The sequence below is a fragment of the Bicyclus anynana genome (assembly GCF_947172395.1).
Source record: "Bicyclus anynana chromosome 27 unlocalized genomic scaffold, ilBicAnyn1.1 SUPER_27_unloc_1, whole genome shotgun sequence".
NCBI lineage: Eukaryota > Metazoa > Arthropoda > Insecta > Lepidoptera > Nymphalidae > Bicyclus > Bicyclus anynana.
In genome coordinates this window covers 1-16,332 of record NW_026441251.1, presented here as the reverse complement: position 1 = coordinate 16,332, position 16,332 = coordinate 1, and the positions used below count along the sequence as shown (strand labels likewise).

The 16,332-nt window shown below is 35.5% G+C and overlaps 1 protein-coding gene across 1 annotated transcript; it reads left to right on the top strand.

Moving 5' to 3' along the window:
* The first annotated feature begins 209 nt into the window (after positions 1-209).
* Positions 210-16,304, top strand: LOC112057009 (zinc finger protein 81). The gene is made up of 10 exons (XM_052890940.1): positions 210-798; positions 1,964-2,056; positions 3,050-3,184; positions 4,110-4,251; positions 4,754-4,894; positions 10,493-10,746; positions 12,465-12,595; positions 13,704-13,778; positions 14,460-14,598; positions 14,988-16,304. The coding sequence occupies exons 1-10, from the start codon at positions 733-735 to the stop codon at positions 15,090-15,092; spliced, it is 1,281 nt and encodes a 426-aa protein (XP_052746900.1). The 5' UTR covers positions 210-732; the 3' UTR covers positions 15,093-16,304.
* Positions 16,305-16,332: the final 28 nt, after the last annotated feature.

Sequence of the window (16,332 nt, the reverse complement as noted above, 5' to 3'; positions counted from 1 at the left end):
CACCCAAAGTTTTTCTCTTACACTTAGCGGCTTTTGGACGCGTGGCTTTTCTGGCTTGGGGTTAGGCTTAGGAGGAGAAGCTGTATCCTCGGCAGCGGCACGCAATCTGGTGTTTCGCTGAGCCTCAATACTCATTATTTGGTCTATGAGCTGCAGCTGAGTATTCATGTTTACACAATACACTAAACAAAATAAAGCATAACAAAATCTAGCGCCTTGGACCGTTAAATCTTGCGGAGCGACACTTATGCTTCTTTGGATTAATATTTTATTGTTTGAAGCATTTTGTTTTTGATATAATTTAAAAGGTTTAAAAATATAAACAACAATCACCATTCACCATGCAAACCAATGCATGCAAAATTGCAAATTGCAAACGACAAACGTCAAATTATGAAAAAAAAGAGAGAAGATTGTTTTTGTTTTACTGGCCACACCATCACAGACGTCAAATAAAGTTTTAGATAGTAATCTTAGATTATCTGTGGGATATACAAAGAGTAAAGAGGGAATTGAAAACACAGAACAATAGATACTACAAAAATGTCAAATGTCAAATGTCAAGTGTGAAACGATAAAGTTTACACTTTAATCTTTGGTTTATTTATTTATTTTTATTTACGATTCTGCATTTTATTATTTAAAGTGTACTTTAATTAGATTATAATAATCTAAAATTTTAGACCTTTGCCAACCAGGATTGACGGTTCTATTATTCCCAAACAACACGACATGGAGTTTCGTGGAAGACGTATAATGAGAAATATCCACAAAAATGTTTTACCGGATCAAGCACAGGTATAATAGTGGATGATTCAAAGATTAAATACTATAGTGTTTTTCAGATAGCATGGGTACGGTGACAGTTCGTTTCATCATCTTAATCATCATTAACAGTCGATGGACGTCCACTGCTGGACACAGGCCTCTTGCATGGACTTCCAAACTAAACGGTCTCGAGCCGCGAGCATCCAGCGGCCACCTAGTGGGGGGTCGACCAACACTGCGCTTTCCGGGGCCATTCCAGCACCTTGGGACCCTAACGTCCATCGGCACTTCGAACTTTGACCTGACACTTCAGCTTTTTTATTCTCGATAATAGTACGTATTATGAACGTCATGAGGCAACTGTCACCGTACCCATGCTAAAAAGCCCTATATTAGATACTAGCTGACGTCGCGCGGTTTCACCCGCGTGGTTGCCGTTCCCGTAGGAGTACGGGGATAATATATAGCCTATAGCCTTCCTCGATAAATGGGCTATTGAACACTGAAAAGATTTTTCAAATCGGACCAGTAGTTCCTGAGATTAGCGCGTTCAATCAAACTCTCTTTAACTTTATATATTAGTACTAGAGTATTAGATGTCACTAACACATAAAAACTGAGGCAAACAAAAGTGGATAATTTAATTTAGTAACTAAAGATATTTAAGAAGAAGAAGAAGAAGAAATACTTTATTGCACACAAAAATACAATTATAAATTAAAACATTAAAAAAATAACTTAAACTTAGCATGCAAAGGCGGCCTTATTATTTATTTATTTATTTTATTCTTTACAAGTTATCCCTTGACTACAATCTCACCTGATGGTAAGTGATAATGCAGTCTAAGATGGAAACGAGATAACTTGTTAGGAGGAGGATGAAAATCCACACCCCTATTTTGGTTTCTACACCACATGGTACCGGAACACTTAATCCCTTGGTGGTATGTCTTTGCCGGTAGGGTAGTAACTAGCCACGTCCGAAGCCTTTCCGGGGACCAGGACCAATTAAGAAAATCTCAATCGACCCAGCAGGGAATCTCTCCTCTGTCTTGTAAATTCACCACCCATACCACTGTGCCACGGAGGCTTTGAAACCGACTTCACCATGTTGCTTGTATAGGCTCATTCTGGATCCTTCTTTATTCTGTGATTGTACTGATATTTTTCTATAATCTTGCTGATTTATTTACAGTTCTGTGTGACATGCTTGAGAACTGACTGTAAGCTGTACCCTTTCACACAATACAGTTTGGGAGAGGCTTATGAGCTGTTGACTGGGAATTCAGTAAGTTCTTGTATTTACAGTTTGTGCGCTGTAGCATGGTGCAGGTGACAGTTTTTTTCACTCATGAAAGTTACCGCAATTCATGATAATGCTATTATTATTTTTATTAATTGTTAATTTATTATAAAACACTGCCAAAACTCATGTAATATAATGTCGGGGTATACCTGACTAGTTTCGAGCCCATACTGGTGTGGATCGTGCCGCGTTGCAAGAACCAGCTCATGACTAAGGGCCCCGTATGGTATCGAAACTAGGGCATACTCCGACGTTGTATCACGTGAGTTTTAGCTGTTTTATAATAAACTAGGGGACACCCGCGACTTCGTCCGCGTGAAAGTTAGTCACAAATCCCACAGGAACTATGCATTTTTCCGGAATGATAAGTAGCCCATTTGGTTATCCAGACTAAAATCTATTTCCATTTCAAATTTTAGCCAACTCGGTTTAGTAGTTGCAGGGTTAAACGTCCAAATGTCCGTAACAAACATCCAAACAAAGATCCATACAAACCCATATATGGGTAACCGCTGAGCACGAGTCTCCTCTCTGAATGAGAGGGTTGAGGGCAATAGTCCACCACGCTGACCCAATGCAGATTGGCAGACTTCACACGCAGAGAATTGAGAAATTTCTCAGGCATGCAAGTTTTCTCACAATGTTTTCCTTCACCGTTTGAGACACGTGATATTTAATTTCTTAAAATGCACACAACTGAACAGTTGGAGGTGCATGCCCCGGATCGGATTAGAACCGTCACCCTTCGGAATCGGAGGCAGAGGTCCGACTCTTATAACACTCACAATAGTTTAAATTCTAAAAAAGAAGGCAGAAGGGCTGGCTCATTTTTTGCGCAAAGGATCAGCCTGGCTGTCCAGCGCGGAAATGCAGCCAGTATTCTTGCCACCATTCCACGTGGGCATGGTTTGTTACGTTAGTTAAGTTCCTTATTGTATTCTTTCTCAATTTAAAAAAAAAGTGTTTTTATTCTAGCTGCAGCAAGAGGTGAGGTTTACTTCCAAATTTTGCACAGAATGTGCTCACAGACTAACTTCATGCCGCAAATTCAGAGCCAGGAGTCTACAGGCTTATGACGCATTGGCAGAACTAGCTCAGATGCATGATGTGGTAAGTGATTTGGCTGGCGGGAGGCTTCGGTCGTGGCTAGTTACCACCCTACCGGCAAAGACGTACCGCCAAGCGATTTAGCGGTGTGATGTCGTGTAGAAACCGAAAGGGGTGTGGATTTTCATCCTACTTCTAACAAGTTAGCCCACTTCCATCTTAGATTCCATCATCACTTACCATCAGGTGAGATTGTAGTCAAGGGGTAACTTGTAAAGAATAAAAAAAAAAGATTTACTTCAGTTAAGGGGTCATGACGCCATTGGGGTTCCAAGGTACCGGAATGGCGATACCATACAATACCATGTGGACTGACGACATCAAGCGAGTCGCAGACATTAGATACTAAAACAAACAATACCAAAACACAAACAAACTTTTTGAAACTTTTGTCTGCGTTTTGTTTTCGTAAATGGTTGACCCGATTTTAATGATACTTTCACAATAAGACTGGGGGTTATTAAGTGACATATAGACAGACTGCTTTTTTTCCCCCAAAAAAAATCTACGGTTCCCGCGAAAATTGTAAAAAATACCTATTTTTTTTTTTCGTGTTGAGTAAGTGCCGATGGCTCCATGTGAGACCACTACGGCGTCACCGTGAAGTTTGGGCGAGCGCAGAAGCATCGCCTGATGAGACCCGAAGACTGAAATAAAGTTAGAGGACGGAACGGCTCTCTAAGGGCGTCTCCTATGAGACTCGGGCCTCGGCTTAGAGGGCCATTCGGGAGGGTGTAACCGTGAGCTGAGTGAATCAGTCCGGACGCCCCCGAGATCGTGAGTTAGAAAACCCACGTCCGGGTGACGTTAGATATCGGGGACCTCGTCTTCGCCGGCGAAGGCGCTGCGTTGCTTGTGATTGTGTTGCCCGGGATAAAATATCTAGCGCACTAGTAACTATTATATATTTTGATAATATTTGTTTCAGCTAACAACTGAAGACATAAAGTCAATAAACAACAAATACAGCAGTTGTTTGTCATATTCTGACGTCACGCTCACACTGGTAACACCGGAGCGCAATGACTCGAGTGCCACGAACCAACAAGATGTTAAAGTTGAACCAAAAGGTGTTATCAATGATCCACTTATTAATTATTACTTACTAACTCCCAGCAATTTTACCCGCTCTGTTCCCGTTCCTGTGGGAATATAGGAAAAAGGGTTCCGTTATTGCACTACGTACGTTCGGGACCTCAATTTTTTTTTTTATTCTATTTAAGTTAGCCCTTGACTGCAATCTCACCTGATGGTAAGTGCCCGTTTCCATCTTAGAATGCATCATGATGCATATATTATATGGGTTCGATCCAGCCATGGGCATGCCAATTCCAACTTTTCAGTTGTGCGTCTCAAACGGTGAAGGAAAAACATCGTGAGGAAACCTGCGTGCCAGAGAATATTCTTCATTCTGTGTGTGTGACGTCTGCCAATCCGCATTGGGCCAGCGTGGTGGACTATTGGCCTAACCCTCATTCTGAGAGGAGACTCGAGCTCAGAAATGAGCCGAATATGGGTTGATAACGAACGATAATCTAAAACTCATGATCCAATGCTTGTGTTGTGTTATAGTGGAACATATAAAGAGTGAAGCCGGTGAAGAGTTGTCTGATGATGAAGGAGACAAGGACTCAGGGAATCTCAATGATGTTGATGTAGAAAACGTTGAGAAACTTCATGAAAATGTTAAAAATACTGTGAAAGCTAAAAGAGGTATGTATTTGTTTTAACCTGTTCACTTTCCCCTGGTGCGGTACGAGGTTTTTTGACCTCGTACTAAAACTATGCGGCGCAACACGAGGTCAATCGACCTCGTAACTATTGGAAGTGTTAGACGTACGAGGTCAATTGACCTCGTGCCCCAGTGAAAGTATTTTTATAGTCCCCCGTGGACAAACAATATAAATAATTTATGTTTAATAAGGTAAATAGTTGCGGTGGCGCTAGTGTCACGATAAACATTTGCTCTGCGTATATAATATCTTTAAAAATAGTTAAAAGCAGTGTTTGTGTTGAAAAACTATACAAGATTGTGAAATACCTCAAATGTAAGCCGTGACATTGTTCTCAAAAGCAAACTCCGTAGAATAACATTGAAAAAAGCAAAAGAAAATAACAGTGTTACGAACCGTTACAAAACTTCTAAACAACAAACAAAGTGTTTTACAGTGTTAAACTTAAACTGGACTTATAGTAACCACCAATATAAACAATTAATAAAGATTCTTTTTCCATTATAAATAAAAAAGTTTAAAAGTGAATCAATAACAAGTGAATGTTCATCATCAACTCTTGAAAAATTGACAGCTGTTACGTAATTTTCAAGTTAAAACAAAAGTGTATTAACAACAAAAACTTTGAACATTCCTCATTCCCTTGGAAATTTTATCGAAATATGTGAAACAAAGACTTGAAACAGTGTAAAAATACAAAAAAGAACAAAAGTGACAAATAAGTTAGTGGAGTGCGGGTTGTTTATTAAATCAAATAATAACGAACTCATTTCATTGAGACTCACGGTATCATTCGTCGCTTTTAACGTAACGTTAATATATTTCGACGAAGGCTTATAGACTTGGTTAGACTAGTGGTGCTAAACGTGAGAACTATCTTATTGTCCCTGTGTTCAAGCCCCGCCTTCCGAAATCTTTTTTTTGTTTTCTTATTTTCATTTTTATTTTTTTATTTTTTATGAGTTTATTTTTGAATAATAATATAAAATCCTAATAATAATAAAAAATAATAAACAAAAAAAAAAAAAAAAACAGAAAAATTAAAAATAAAAGTATATATTAAAGGATAAAAAAAAAAATATATATATATATATATATATATATATATATATATATATATATTAAAATAAAAAGAATAAAGAAAAAAAAAAATAAATAAATAAATAAATAACAATAAAAATAACAATTACTCAGTTACACTGAAATTTGATTTACAACATCAGGGCTTTTGCATAACATTAACACGCAAAATACCACCAGAATGGATAACCTACAACAGCTATTTGATCAAATGAAATCCGAGTTGTCAAACCACACGAAAGCAATTATTGCCCAATTGGATGAGAAACTTGTACCATTTACCCAGGAAATACAAGAATTGAAATCTGAAAATAATATATTGAAAGAAAAAATTTATAACCTTGAAAAACAAAAAAGGTTAAATAACATTATTCTATACGGTATAAAAGAAAACGAAAGCCCATCCACTAGTCTAATGGAAGTTGTAACAAATAAGATTAACGATGACTTGAACATTAATATTGAAAAAAGAGATATAAACATGGTTTATAGAATTGGAAGAAGTGACACTAAAAACAGTAGGGAAAGACCCGTGCACGTGTCATTTATCAATAACTGGAAGAAAAATGAGATCATGAAGAATAAGAAGAAATTGAAAAACGCATATGTTGCGGAGGACTATCCTAAAGAAATCCTCGACAAAAGAAGAGATCTTCTTCCAAAACTCAAAGAAGAAAGAGAGAAAGGCAAATACGCATTCATAGACTATGATAAATTAATCATCAAAGAGGGGAAGTTCGATAACGGAAAGCGCAAAAGAAACACTTCAGCGTCACCCAACTCAATCGAACACCCTTCTAAACAGCAAATAACAGGAAAAACAAACAGACTTAATGCATTCGATATTATGAGGAATAGAAGCAACTCCCTGCCCACCAGAGCCCAAACTCCAGAAAAGAAAGCATAGGATATAATCATCAGCCACCGCCACCAGAACAGAACAACAAATAAACAACAACTAAATAATTTTAAAAACAAAACATTTCCCAAGCCGACTGGTCATCGTGGGGAATTAGACCACTACCCTCCACCTTACAGTAACAAAAACAAAAATAAACATGAAACATTAAAAGTGTGCACCTTTAATGTAAGATCACTAGCATCTGAAGAAAGATACCTAGAACTAAACTACGCCCTAGAAAATATTAACTTTGACATTTTGGGGCTATCAGAAGTAAGAAGATTGGGCTGCAAGATTGAAGAACATAAAGACTACATTTTTTGCTACATAGGTCAAACCAAAGGCTTGCACGGTGTGGGATTCCTGATAAAGAAAAAATACAAGAACAACATAAACAACTTTACAGGTATTTCAGAAAGAGTAGCTCTTCTACAGCTAAAGTTTGAATGTTTTTCTTTGTCAATAATCCAAGCTTATGCTCCTATAGAAGAATCAACTCAAATTGAGATTGATCAATTTTATACAGACATTGAGGCTGCTCATGCACTAGCTGATGAGAAAGTCCTAGTAATAGGTGATTTTAATGCTAAAATAGGATACCCCAAGCCAGACCACCATCCAGTAATGGGTAAATATGGATATGGAAAACGTAATGAGAGAGGTGAGCGTCTAATAAACTACGCTCACGAATACAAACTATCTATAATGAACACATTTTTCACGAAGAAAGGTAACCGTAAATGGACATGGATATCACCAGACCAAAAAACCAAGAATGAAATTGACTTCATAATGATAAATAGTTGGAAACTAATAACGAACGTAGAAGTACTGAACAATATACAGTTTCCTTCTGATCATAGACCAGTGCGAGCTACACTACTTTTAAATCACGTAGGGAAGAGTAGAAGAAACTACGTAACAGCACTAAATATTCCAAAAACAGAAGTCGAAATCAAAACTTACATCGAAAATTTACAAAAAAATATGAAAGACAAAGAAATAGAGACAGACACAAGCAACATCCAATCATATTATAACCTTCTGGAAAAGGGTATAACGGACAGCTTGAAGTCAATAAAAAGAACCCAAGTAGAACGACAGAATATATTTAGTAAACAGACAGACCAATTAATTAAAAGACGCACGGAACTAATACGCACAAAGAATAAAACAAAAGAAATGAAAAATGAACTTAGCAGAATTTACAAACAAGCCAATAAATCAATTAAGAGGGATTACAGAAATCACAGGAAAGAAATCATTACGAGGAATATCAAAAAGTTCAGAAGTACCAAAAGAGCAAATAAAGAATTAACAACACATAAAACTTGGATACAAAAACTAGAACAAAACTCAATGGAAACAAAATCAAGAAACGACATAATAAACCTTGCAACAGACTTTTACAATAATTTATACCAGAAAAGAAATGACTGTGAAATTGTAATACAAACAACAAGCGGAGAAGAAATTGATACAAATCATGTTAAGCCAATTGAAGGTTTGGAGATCTGTAAACACATTAAGAGGTTAAAAGCCGAGAAGAGCCCTGGCTCAGATGGACTATGCAATGAAGTTCTTAAAATTGGAGCACCTATTTTGATACACCATCTGTTACATTTATTTAATATGGTACTGGACACAGAAACAGTACCACAACAATGGTGTACATCAGACATAATTCTGCTTTACAAAAAAGGAAACCCTCTAAACATAGGGAATTATAGACCCATAAGCCTACTAGCCAGCACTTACAAACTATTTTCTTCGATACTCCTGGAAAGGTTAACACATGATATTGATTGCCTACAACCAAAAGAACAAGCAGGCTTCCGGTCAGGATTTAGTACAGTGGACCATATACAGACGATAGAACAAATTATAGAAAAGTACCGAGAGTTCAACAGACCTCTGTATCTGGCCTTCATTGATTACAGTAAGGCCTTCGACAGCATCAGCCATTGTTCGATATGGAATGCCTTACGATGCTCAAATGTAAATCAAAAATATATTAACATCTTAAAATATATATATACAAACAGTACAAGTAAGGTCAAACTGGAAAAAAGAGGAGAAAAGATAAAAATAGAAAGAGGAGTTAGACAGGGAGACCCCTTGTCACCGAAGCTTTTCATCGCTGTACTCGAAAATATATTCAAGAAGCTAGACTGGTCAAACAAGGGGGTGTTAATAAACGGGTGCTATCTAAATCATTTAAGGTTCGCAGACGACATAGTCATAATAGCTGAAACCTCTAAAGACCTAGAAGAAATGATGAGATCACTTAATGATGAAAGTTCCAAAATTGGCTTGGAAATGAATGTAAGCAAAACAAAGATAATGACTAATAGCCATAAAAGGCACATTGAAATAAAAGGAAATAACATGGAATATGTAAACGAGTACCTATATCTGGGGAAACAGCTATCATTTAACAAGTTCAATAACGAAGATGAAATAACAAGAAGAATCAACATAACTTGGAAAAAATTTTGGTCACAGAAAGAAGTCCTTAAAGGAAATTACGACATGCATTTGAAAAAAGTAGTTTTTGATTCGTGTCTTTTACCATGCTTACTATACGGTTGCCAGACCTGGATATTTACAAACAAAACAAAACAACAAATTAAATGTACTCAGAGAGCAATGGAAAGAAGCATGTTGAAGATTAGGAAAATTCATAAAGTGAAGCATGTGACCATCAGACAAAAAACTAAAGTGACCGATGCTCTTAGCCATGCACTCACACTTAAATGGAAATGGGCCGGCCACATCTCAAGATATGTAGACAAAAGATGGACTATTGAAGCAACACGATGGAAAGGTCCATTAGGAAAAAGAAATGTAGGAAGACCAATCCGACGGTGGGCTGATGATATCATTCAGATAGCCGGAAACGAATGGATGAAATCTGGCAAAGACAGGGAGTTGTGGAAGAAGATGGAGGAGGCCTTTACCCTTTCAGGGGTCCATATTTAATAAGAACTTACTAACTAATATTACTAACATAATTTAAGAAAACTTACTAACAGACTACTAACAACTTTTGAAATGTAATTTAGATATGTAAATTTAGATATGGAATAAACGGCTTATTTATTATTTATTTTATTATTAAGGTAAATACTTATAAATATACGACAGAACCAACTCCAAACATTTTTTTTTTATTTTTTACAAGTTAGCCCTTCACTACAATCTCACCTGATGGTAAGTGATGATGCAATCTAAGATGGAAGCGGGCTAACTTGTGAGGAGGAAGAGAAAAATCCACACCTCCTTCGGTTTCTACACGACATCGTACCGGAACGCTAAATCCCTAATCTTTGTCATTAGGGTGGTAACTAGCCACGGCCGAATCCTCCCACCAGCCAGATCTGGACCAATTAAGAAAACCTTAATCGCCACAGCCGGAAATCGAACCCAGGATCTTGTTAATCCACTATGTATATTACTGTTAAAATGTCTTTTCAATTTTGAGCAATTTTTGTAATGGTCAAATTACAAAAAAAAAAGGTCTAGTAAATGTTCTTTTTAAAATATAAGAATTACTAGGTTATAATTAAATTTATGCTATCGGACTTTATATTGTAGGTAACATAGACACGGCTAAACCAAAAACCAAAAGGAAACCCAAAATCAAAAAAGGTTACAAAACATCTGCCGAGGTGCAAGAAATGATGAAACTATTTCATTTAAACAAACTTACTATTGAAGAACAACTCGCAGACATACAAAAAAGGAAGGAATCCAGTAATTATAAAAATTCTGTATACAAATGTGATGTGTGCTTTAAGGGATTTGCTTCACAAAATACATATGAAACACATCTAAAGATGCATACTACTGTAAGTAGTTTTTTCTAGTCCCATTTCGTTATATTTTATACTATCTACTATACTATATACTACTATACTGTATACTACTATATTCTGTACTATATACTATCTATTTATTTATTATTACATACATGGGTCATTCCACGTCAAATCGACCAATAGTTGGACTCGACCCCTTTCGATTTGGATAAATTTTGGTCAGAAGTTTTCTTTTATCCTATAACGAAATTCTGCCGAAGAAAAAAAATTAAAAAAATTTTTTTCAAAAGTTATGCAAAATCCAAAATTTCACTATTTTCCATATTTTTTAAATTAATGTTTTAAAAATCTCGAAAACTATTGCAATTAAAAAAATCGATTATGGTAAACTTCAAAGGGGATACTTGGGGCTATTAAAAAAAAAAATTTCCAAAAAAAAATTTTGAAAAATCTCCTATTTGTGAAATTTTGAATTTTTGAAAATTGTCAAAATAGACCGTCGACAATAAATTTTTGGCTCAAATTTTTTTGTGTACTACCTTGTACCAATCTTAAAAGATCCTGAAATTTTTGGAACTGTGTTTTTTGTTTTTTCAAAAATATGAATTTTTGAAATTTGTTAAAAAAAAAATTTCTTAAATATTTTTTTTTTTAATGAAATTTCAACTGTTCAAAATATCAAAATTACGCGATTCGCCAAACTGATTAAAAAAAAAAAAATTTAAGAAAAAATTTTTTTTTAACAAATTTCAAAAATTCATATTTTTGAAAAAACAAAAAACACAGTTCCAAAAATTTCAGGATCTTTTAAGATTGGTACAAGGTAGTACACAAAAAAATTTGAGCCAAAAATTTATTGTCGACGGTCAATTTTGACAATTTTCAAAAATTCAAAATTTCACAAATTGGAGATTATTCAAAATTTTTTTTTGGATTTTTTTTTTTTAATAGCCCCAAGTATCCCCTTTGAAGTTTACCATAAGCGATTTTTTTAATTGCAATAGTTTTCGAGATTTTTAAAACATAAATTTAAAAAATATGGAAAATAGTGAAGTTTTGGATTTTGCATAACTTTTGAAAAAAAAATTTTTAATTTTTTTTCTTCGGCAGAACTTCGTTATAGGATAAAAGAAAACTTCTGACCAAAATTTATCCAAATCGAAAGGGGTCGAGTCCAACTATTGGTCGATTTGACGTGGAATGACCCACATACATTGTATCGTGTATACATATTTATTATATACATTGTGCCCAATGGTGAATTTTCAACTTATTACAGATTTTCACAACGTTTACAATATTTAAAAAATATAATACATAGTTTATGCTATCTAACTACAATATATATCTTAATTCTAAAAGTTAAAAAATATTACAAACTATTTACAATACTACAAATTAAATTAAATCAAAACAATGAATTAAAACAAACAAAAAATAAAAAAATACAAATTCAATGTTGAAATGTTTGCCTCCGATTCCGGAGGGTGTAGGTTCGAATCCGGTCCGGGGCATGCACTTCCAATTTCTCAGCTGTGTGCATTTTAAGAAAATAACGGTGAAGGAAAATCGTGAGGAAACCTGCATACCAGAGTATTTTCTCAATTCTCTGCGTGTGTGAAGTCTGCCAATCCGCATTGGGCCAGCGTGGTGGACTATTACCCTAACCCCTCATATTGTAAGATGAGACTCGCGCTCAGCAGTGAGCCTTATATGGGTTGTTAATGATGATCTGTGCTATATTCCAGGAATATGGACAGTTCCTGTGTGAGATATGCAAAGTGTACACAAAAAGTGCCAGCGCGTTACGCCTGCACTGCAAGGAGAGTCACAGCACTACATACAACTGCGTGTCCTGTCCGTTCGTCACTAAACAAAAGTAAATATATACTAATACTAGCGGACGCCCGCGACTTCGTCCGCGCGGAATTTAGTTTTTCAGAAATCCCTCGGAAACCATGGATTTTCCGGGATATAAAGTAGTCTATGTGTTAATCCAGGCTATAATATATCTTAATACCAAATTTCAGCTAATTCGGTTCAGTACTATAGGCGCGAAAGAGTAACAAACATTCATATCATCAAAATTATCAGTTTTCGCAAATCTCGGGAAACCATGGATTTTTTCAGGATAAAAAATAGCTTATGTGTTAATCCAGAGTAAAATCTATTTCCATTCCAAGTTTCAGCTAAATCGCTTCAGTAGTAGCGGCGTTAAAGAGTAACAAACATCCAAACATCCATACAAACTTTCGCGTTTATAATATTAGTAGGATTATAAATGCTAATGCGTAAGTAAGTCTGTCAGTTTGTTACCTTTTCACGGCTAAACGGTTGAACCGATCAAGATGAATTTTGTTATAATGGTAAATGAGACCTTGGAGCAAAACATGGGGTACTTTTGACCCTGAAATAAAAATAGAATGGGGGTCATATATCGGTTGAAAGTTTGTATGGAAAGTCAAATAAGGTAGAATGGAGTGGAATATAATATAATAGTTTTGAAAATCTATACTAATATTATAAAGCTGAAGAGTTTGTTTATTTGTTTGTTTGATTGAACTCGCTAATCTCAGGAACTACTGGTCCGATTTGAAAAATTCTTTCAGTGTTAGATAGCCCATTTATCGAGGAAGGCTATAGGCTATATATTATCCCTCTATTCTAACGAGAACGGGAACCACGTGGGTGAAACCGCGCGGCGTCAGCTAGTATTATATAATTAAATACATTTGAATAAAGAAAAAAAAACTAAATTAATACAATGTCACAATTACAAAATAATAAGTTAGAAAATGTCCATAATAACTTTTTTTAATACTAAATTATAAATTATAAATTTAAATATTGACCAGGGCTTCTCTTTTAGACTATTAGGAAGTTAATGCGAGTTTTTTCCCTATTGTGAACCTTATTAATCTAGCAATAAGGTTTATTGTAGCAGTGTTAAAGATTGTTGGACCTAAATAAATAACTGATTCTTTCAGATGCAGCGCAGTGAGCCACGCGCGCTGGCATACGGGTGTAAAGTACAAGTGTGAACTGTGTACTGAGGAGTATGAGTTAGTATATTATAGTTTATGGAATATGAGTTAGTTTATGGAATATGAGTTGGTATATTTGGTATTTATTTTTATTTTTTTTTGCATTTTTCAATAATAAATTTATTTATAAGCTATAAATAAATTTCAACATAAATCGGTTTTCGCCTCGTCAAAAAGACCGCCTCTAAAATTCAATAAATTTTAATGTTGTTGGAATAATACTTGGTATGGTATAGTTTTTTTACTGATGTACTGTAATTTTGAGTTTGAACATATTCAATTTGTTCTAATTCAAAATTCGAAATATAAATATGAGTTAATATATTATAGTTTTTGGAATATGAGTTAGGATATTATAGATTTTGGAATATGAGTTAGCATATTCTAGTTTTGGTATAATGTATTATAGTTTTGTGGAATATGAGTAAAAACAGTTTTTGGAATATGATATTTCAGTTTTTGAAATATGAGATGGTATTGTAGTTTTTGGAATATTAGTTAGTATATTATAGTTTTTGGTATATGAGTTAGTTTATTTTAGTTTTTGGAATATTAGTTAGTATATTATAGTTTATGGAATATGAGTTAGTATATTATTGTTTTTAAGTAATAATACTTGGATTTTTGAAATATGAGTTAACATTATAGATTTTGGAATATGAGTTAGTATATTATAGTTCTTGGACTTATTGTGTACAGTAAGAAGACGTCACTACTGTCGCACGTGCGACTGAGTCACCCGTCGGACGTGGCGTGTCCCTTCTGCGGCTACTGCTTCGTGAACCAGTGCGGGCTGAGGAAGCATCTGGAGATGAAGCATCGCTTCGACAGCGCACAGGCGAGTACATTTATTTATATTAAATATTATTAGTAGTAGTATGACGTCACAGCAGCTACAGTGATTGTACCATCATTTTGTGGCAGAGGAAACACATCAAGCAGGTTCCAGGACATCTGACCTTGGACGTAGGTCTGAGGGGTCCCTTTATAATGCGTAAACACAACCTTATTGCACATAATCACTAATGCGACTGGCAGCGTGTCGGTGTCTACGCTGCCTAACAAACAACTGAGCTCAAGTCATCAAATGCCCTCTTATTTATACCAACACTGATACCTCCCCTCCACAATAACAATATAATATCCACATCACCATTTAAATCAATAGTGAACCTTATTTACCTAGCAATAAGGTTTTTTTTGACAGTATCAAATACCCAATTCCAGGAGGTGACCGGTCCACTCTGCGGTGAGTGTGACATTCGCTTCGCGAGCGAAGCCGCATTCCAGCAACATGTGCTCGTCTCGCCCAAACACAACACTAACAGGTAAGTGTCAGTAAGTATACACAAATGTGTTTTTTGTTGAATAATAAATAAATAAAATAAAAAAAATAATACTTACTATTGATAACCGATATAAAAAAGAGAGTAGTAATGAAAAATGCCTTTCTTAACACATTCGCTGCGGTACAAGGTCAATTGACCTCGTACCGCAATCTCGGACGGAAAGAGTTACGAGGTCGATTAACCTCGCCCCGCGCCACATAATTTAGGTTTTACGACCTCATGCTAAAACTTTATGAAGCGCGGCGCGAGGTCAATTGACCTCGTAACTCTCGAAGTCGCTAGATTTACGAGGTTAATTGACCTTGTACCGCAGCCTCAGAAGGTAAGAGTTACGAGATCGATAAATTTCGCTCCGCGCCACATAATTTAGTACAAGGTTTTATGACCTCATACTGAAACTTTATGAAGCGCGGCGCGAGGTCAATCGACCTTCTAACTCTCGAAGTCGCTAGACGTACGAGATTAATTGACCTCGTACCTCACCCTCAGAAGGTAAGAGTTACGAGGTCGATAAACCTCGTTCTGCGCCACATAATTTATGAGGTTTTATGACCTTATACTAAAACTCAATAAAGCGCGGCGCGAGATCTATTGACCTCGTAACTCTTGATGGCGCTAGAAGTACGAGGTCAATTGACCTCGTACCGCAGCGAACGTGTTAACCGACTCCAAATAAAGGAGGCCAAGTGCGTGTCGGGCCACGCGCAGTCCTCTTTATAATATTGAAGTCCGGCCGCTCAGAAATTGTGTTTTTTTTAGTCAAATTGCCATACAAAAAAACTTTACGTTTTTAATGTTAACTTTGTAACAACATCAAAAAACGTAATTTTCTTATTTATTTGTTGTAAATTTTAGCCCAAAATTAATGCATTTATTGTAAGTTGGCATAATTATTCAATTTTTAATGTTACTCGTTACTAAGGTTACCAAAGATAACTAAAATTTTGCCGTAAATTGTACGCCAGTTCAAAGTTACGTTAAAGATCGAATAGGCTTCACTATCGTTTGACTAAGTTAGTTAAGTTAGTAAATAGGGATGATGACTAGGTTTGATTAAATTGATTTTTATGATACATTCAGGTAAATAAGGTCAATGTTATCTAATTTATACACAAAAACCAAAGATTGACTGGATATTTGCAAAATAAATAAGATTATAACAATCCAAAATCTATTAAAAATCTTTTATAGTAATTACATGAAAATTCATACAGTTTTAGCTT

Coding starts and splice junctions, on each gene's coding strand:
- LOC112057009 (XM_052890940.1), top strand. CDS start 733: ATGGAGTTTCGTGGAAGACGTATAATGAGAAATATCCACAAAAATGTT. Junction 2,057..3,049: donor AGCTGTTGACTGGGAATTCA/GTAAGTTCTTGT, acceptor TTTTTATTCTAG/CTGCAGCAAGAGGTGAGGTT. Junction 4,895..10,492: donor TACTGTGAAAGCTAAAAGAG/GTATGTATTTGT, acceptor TTTATATTGTAG/GTAACATAGACACGGCTAAA.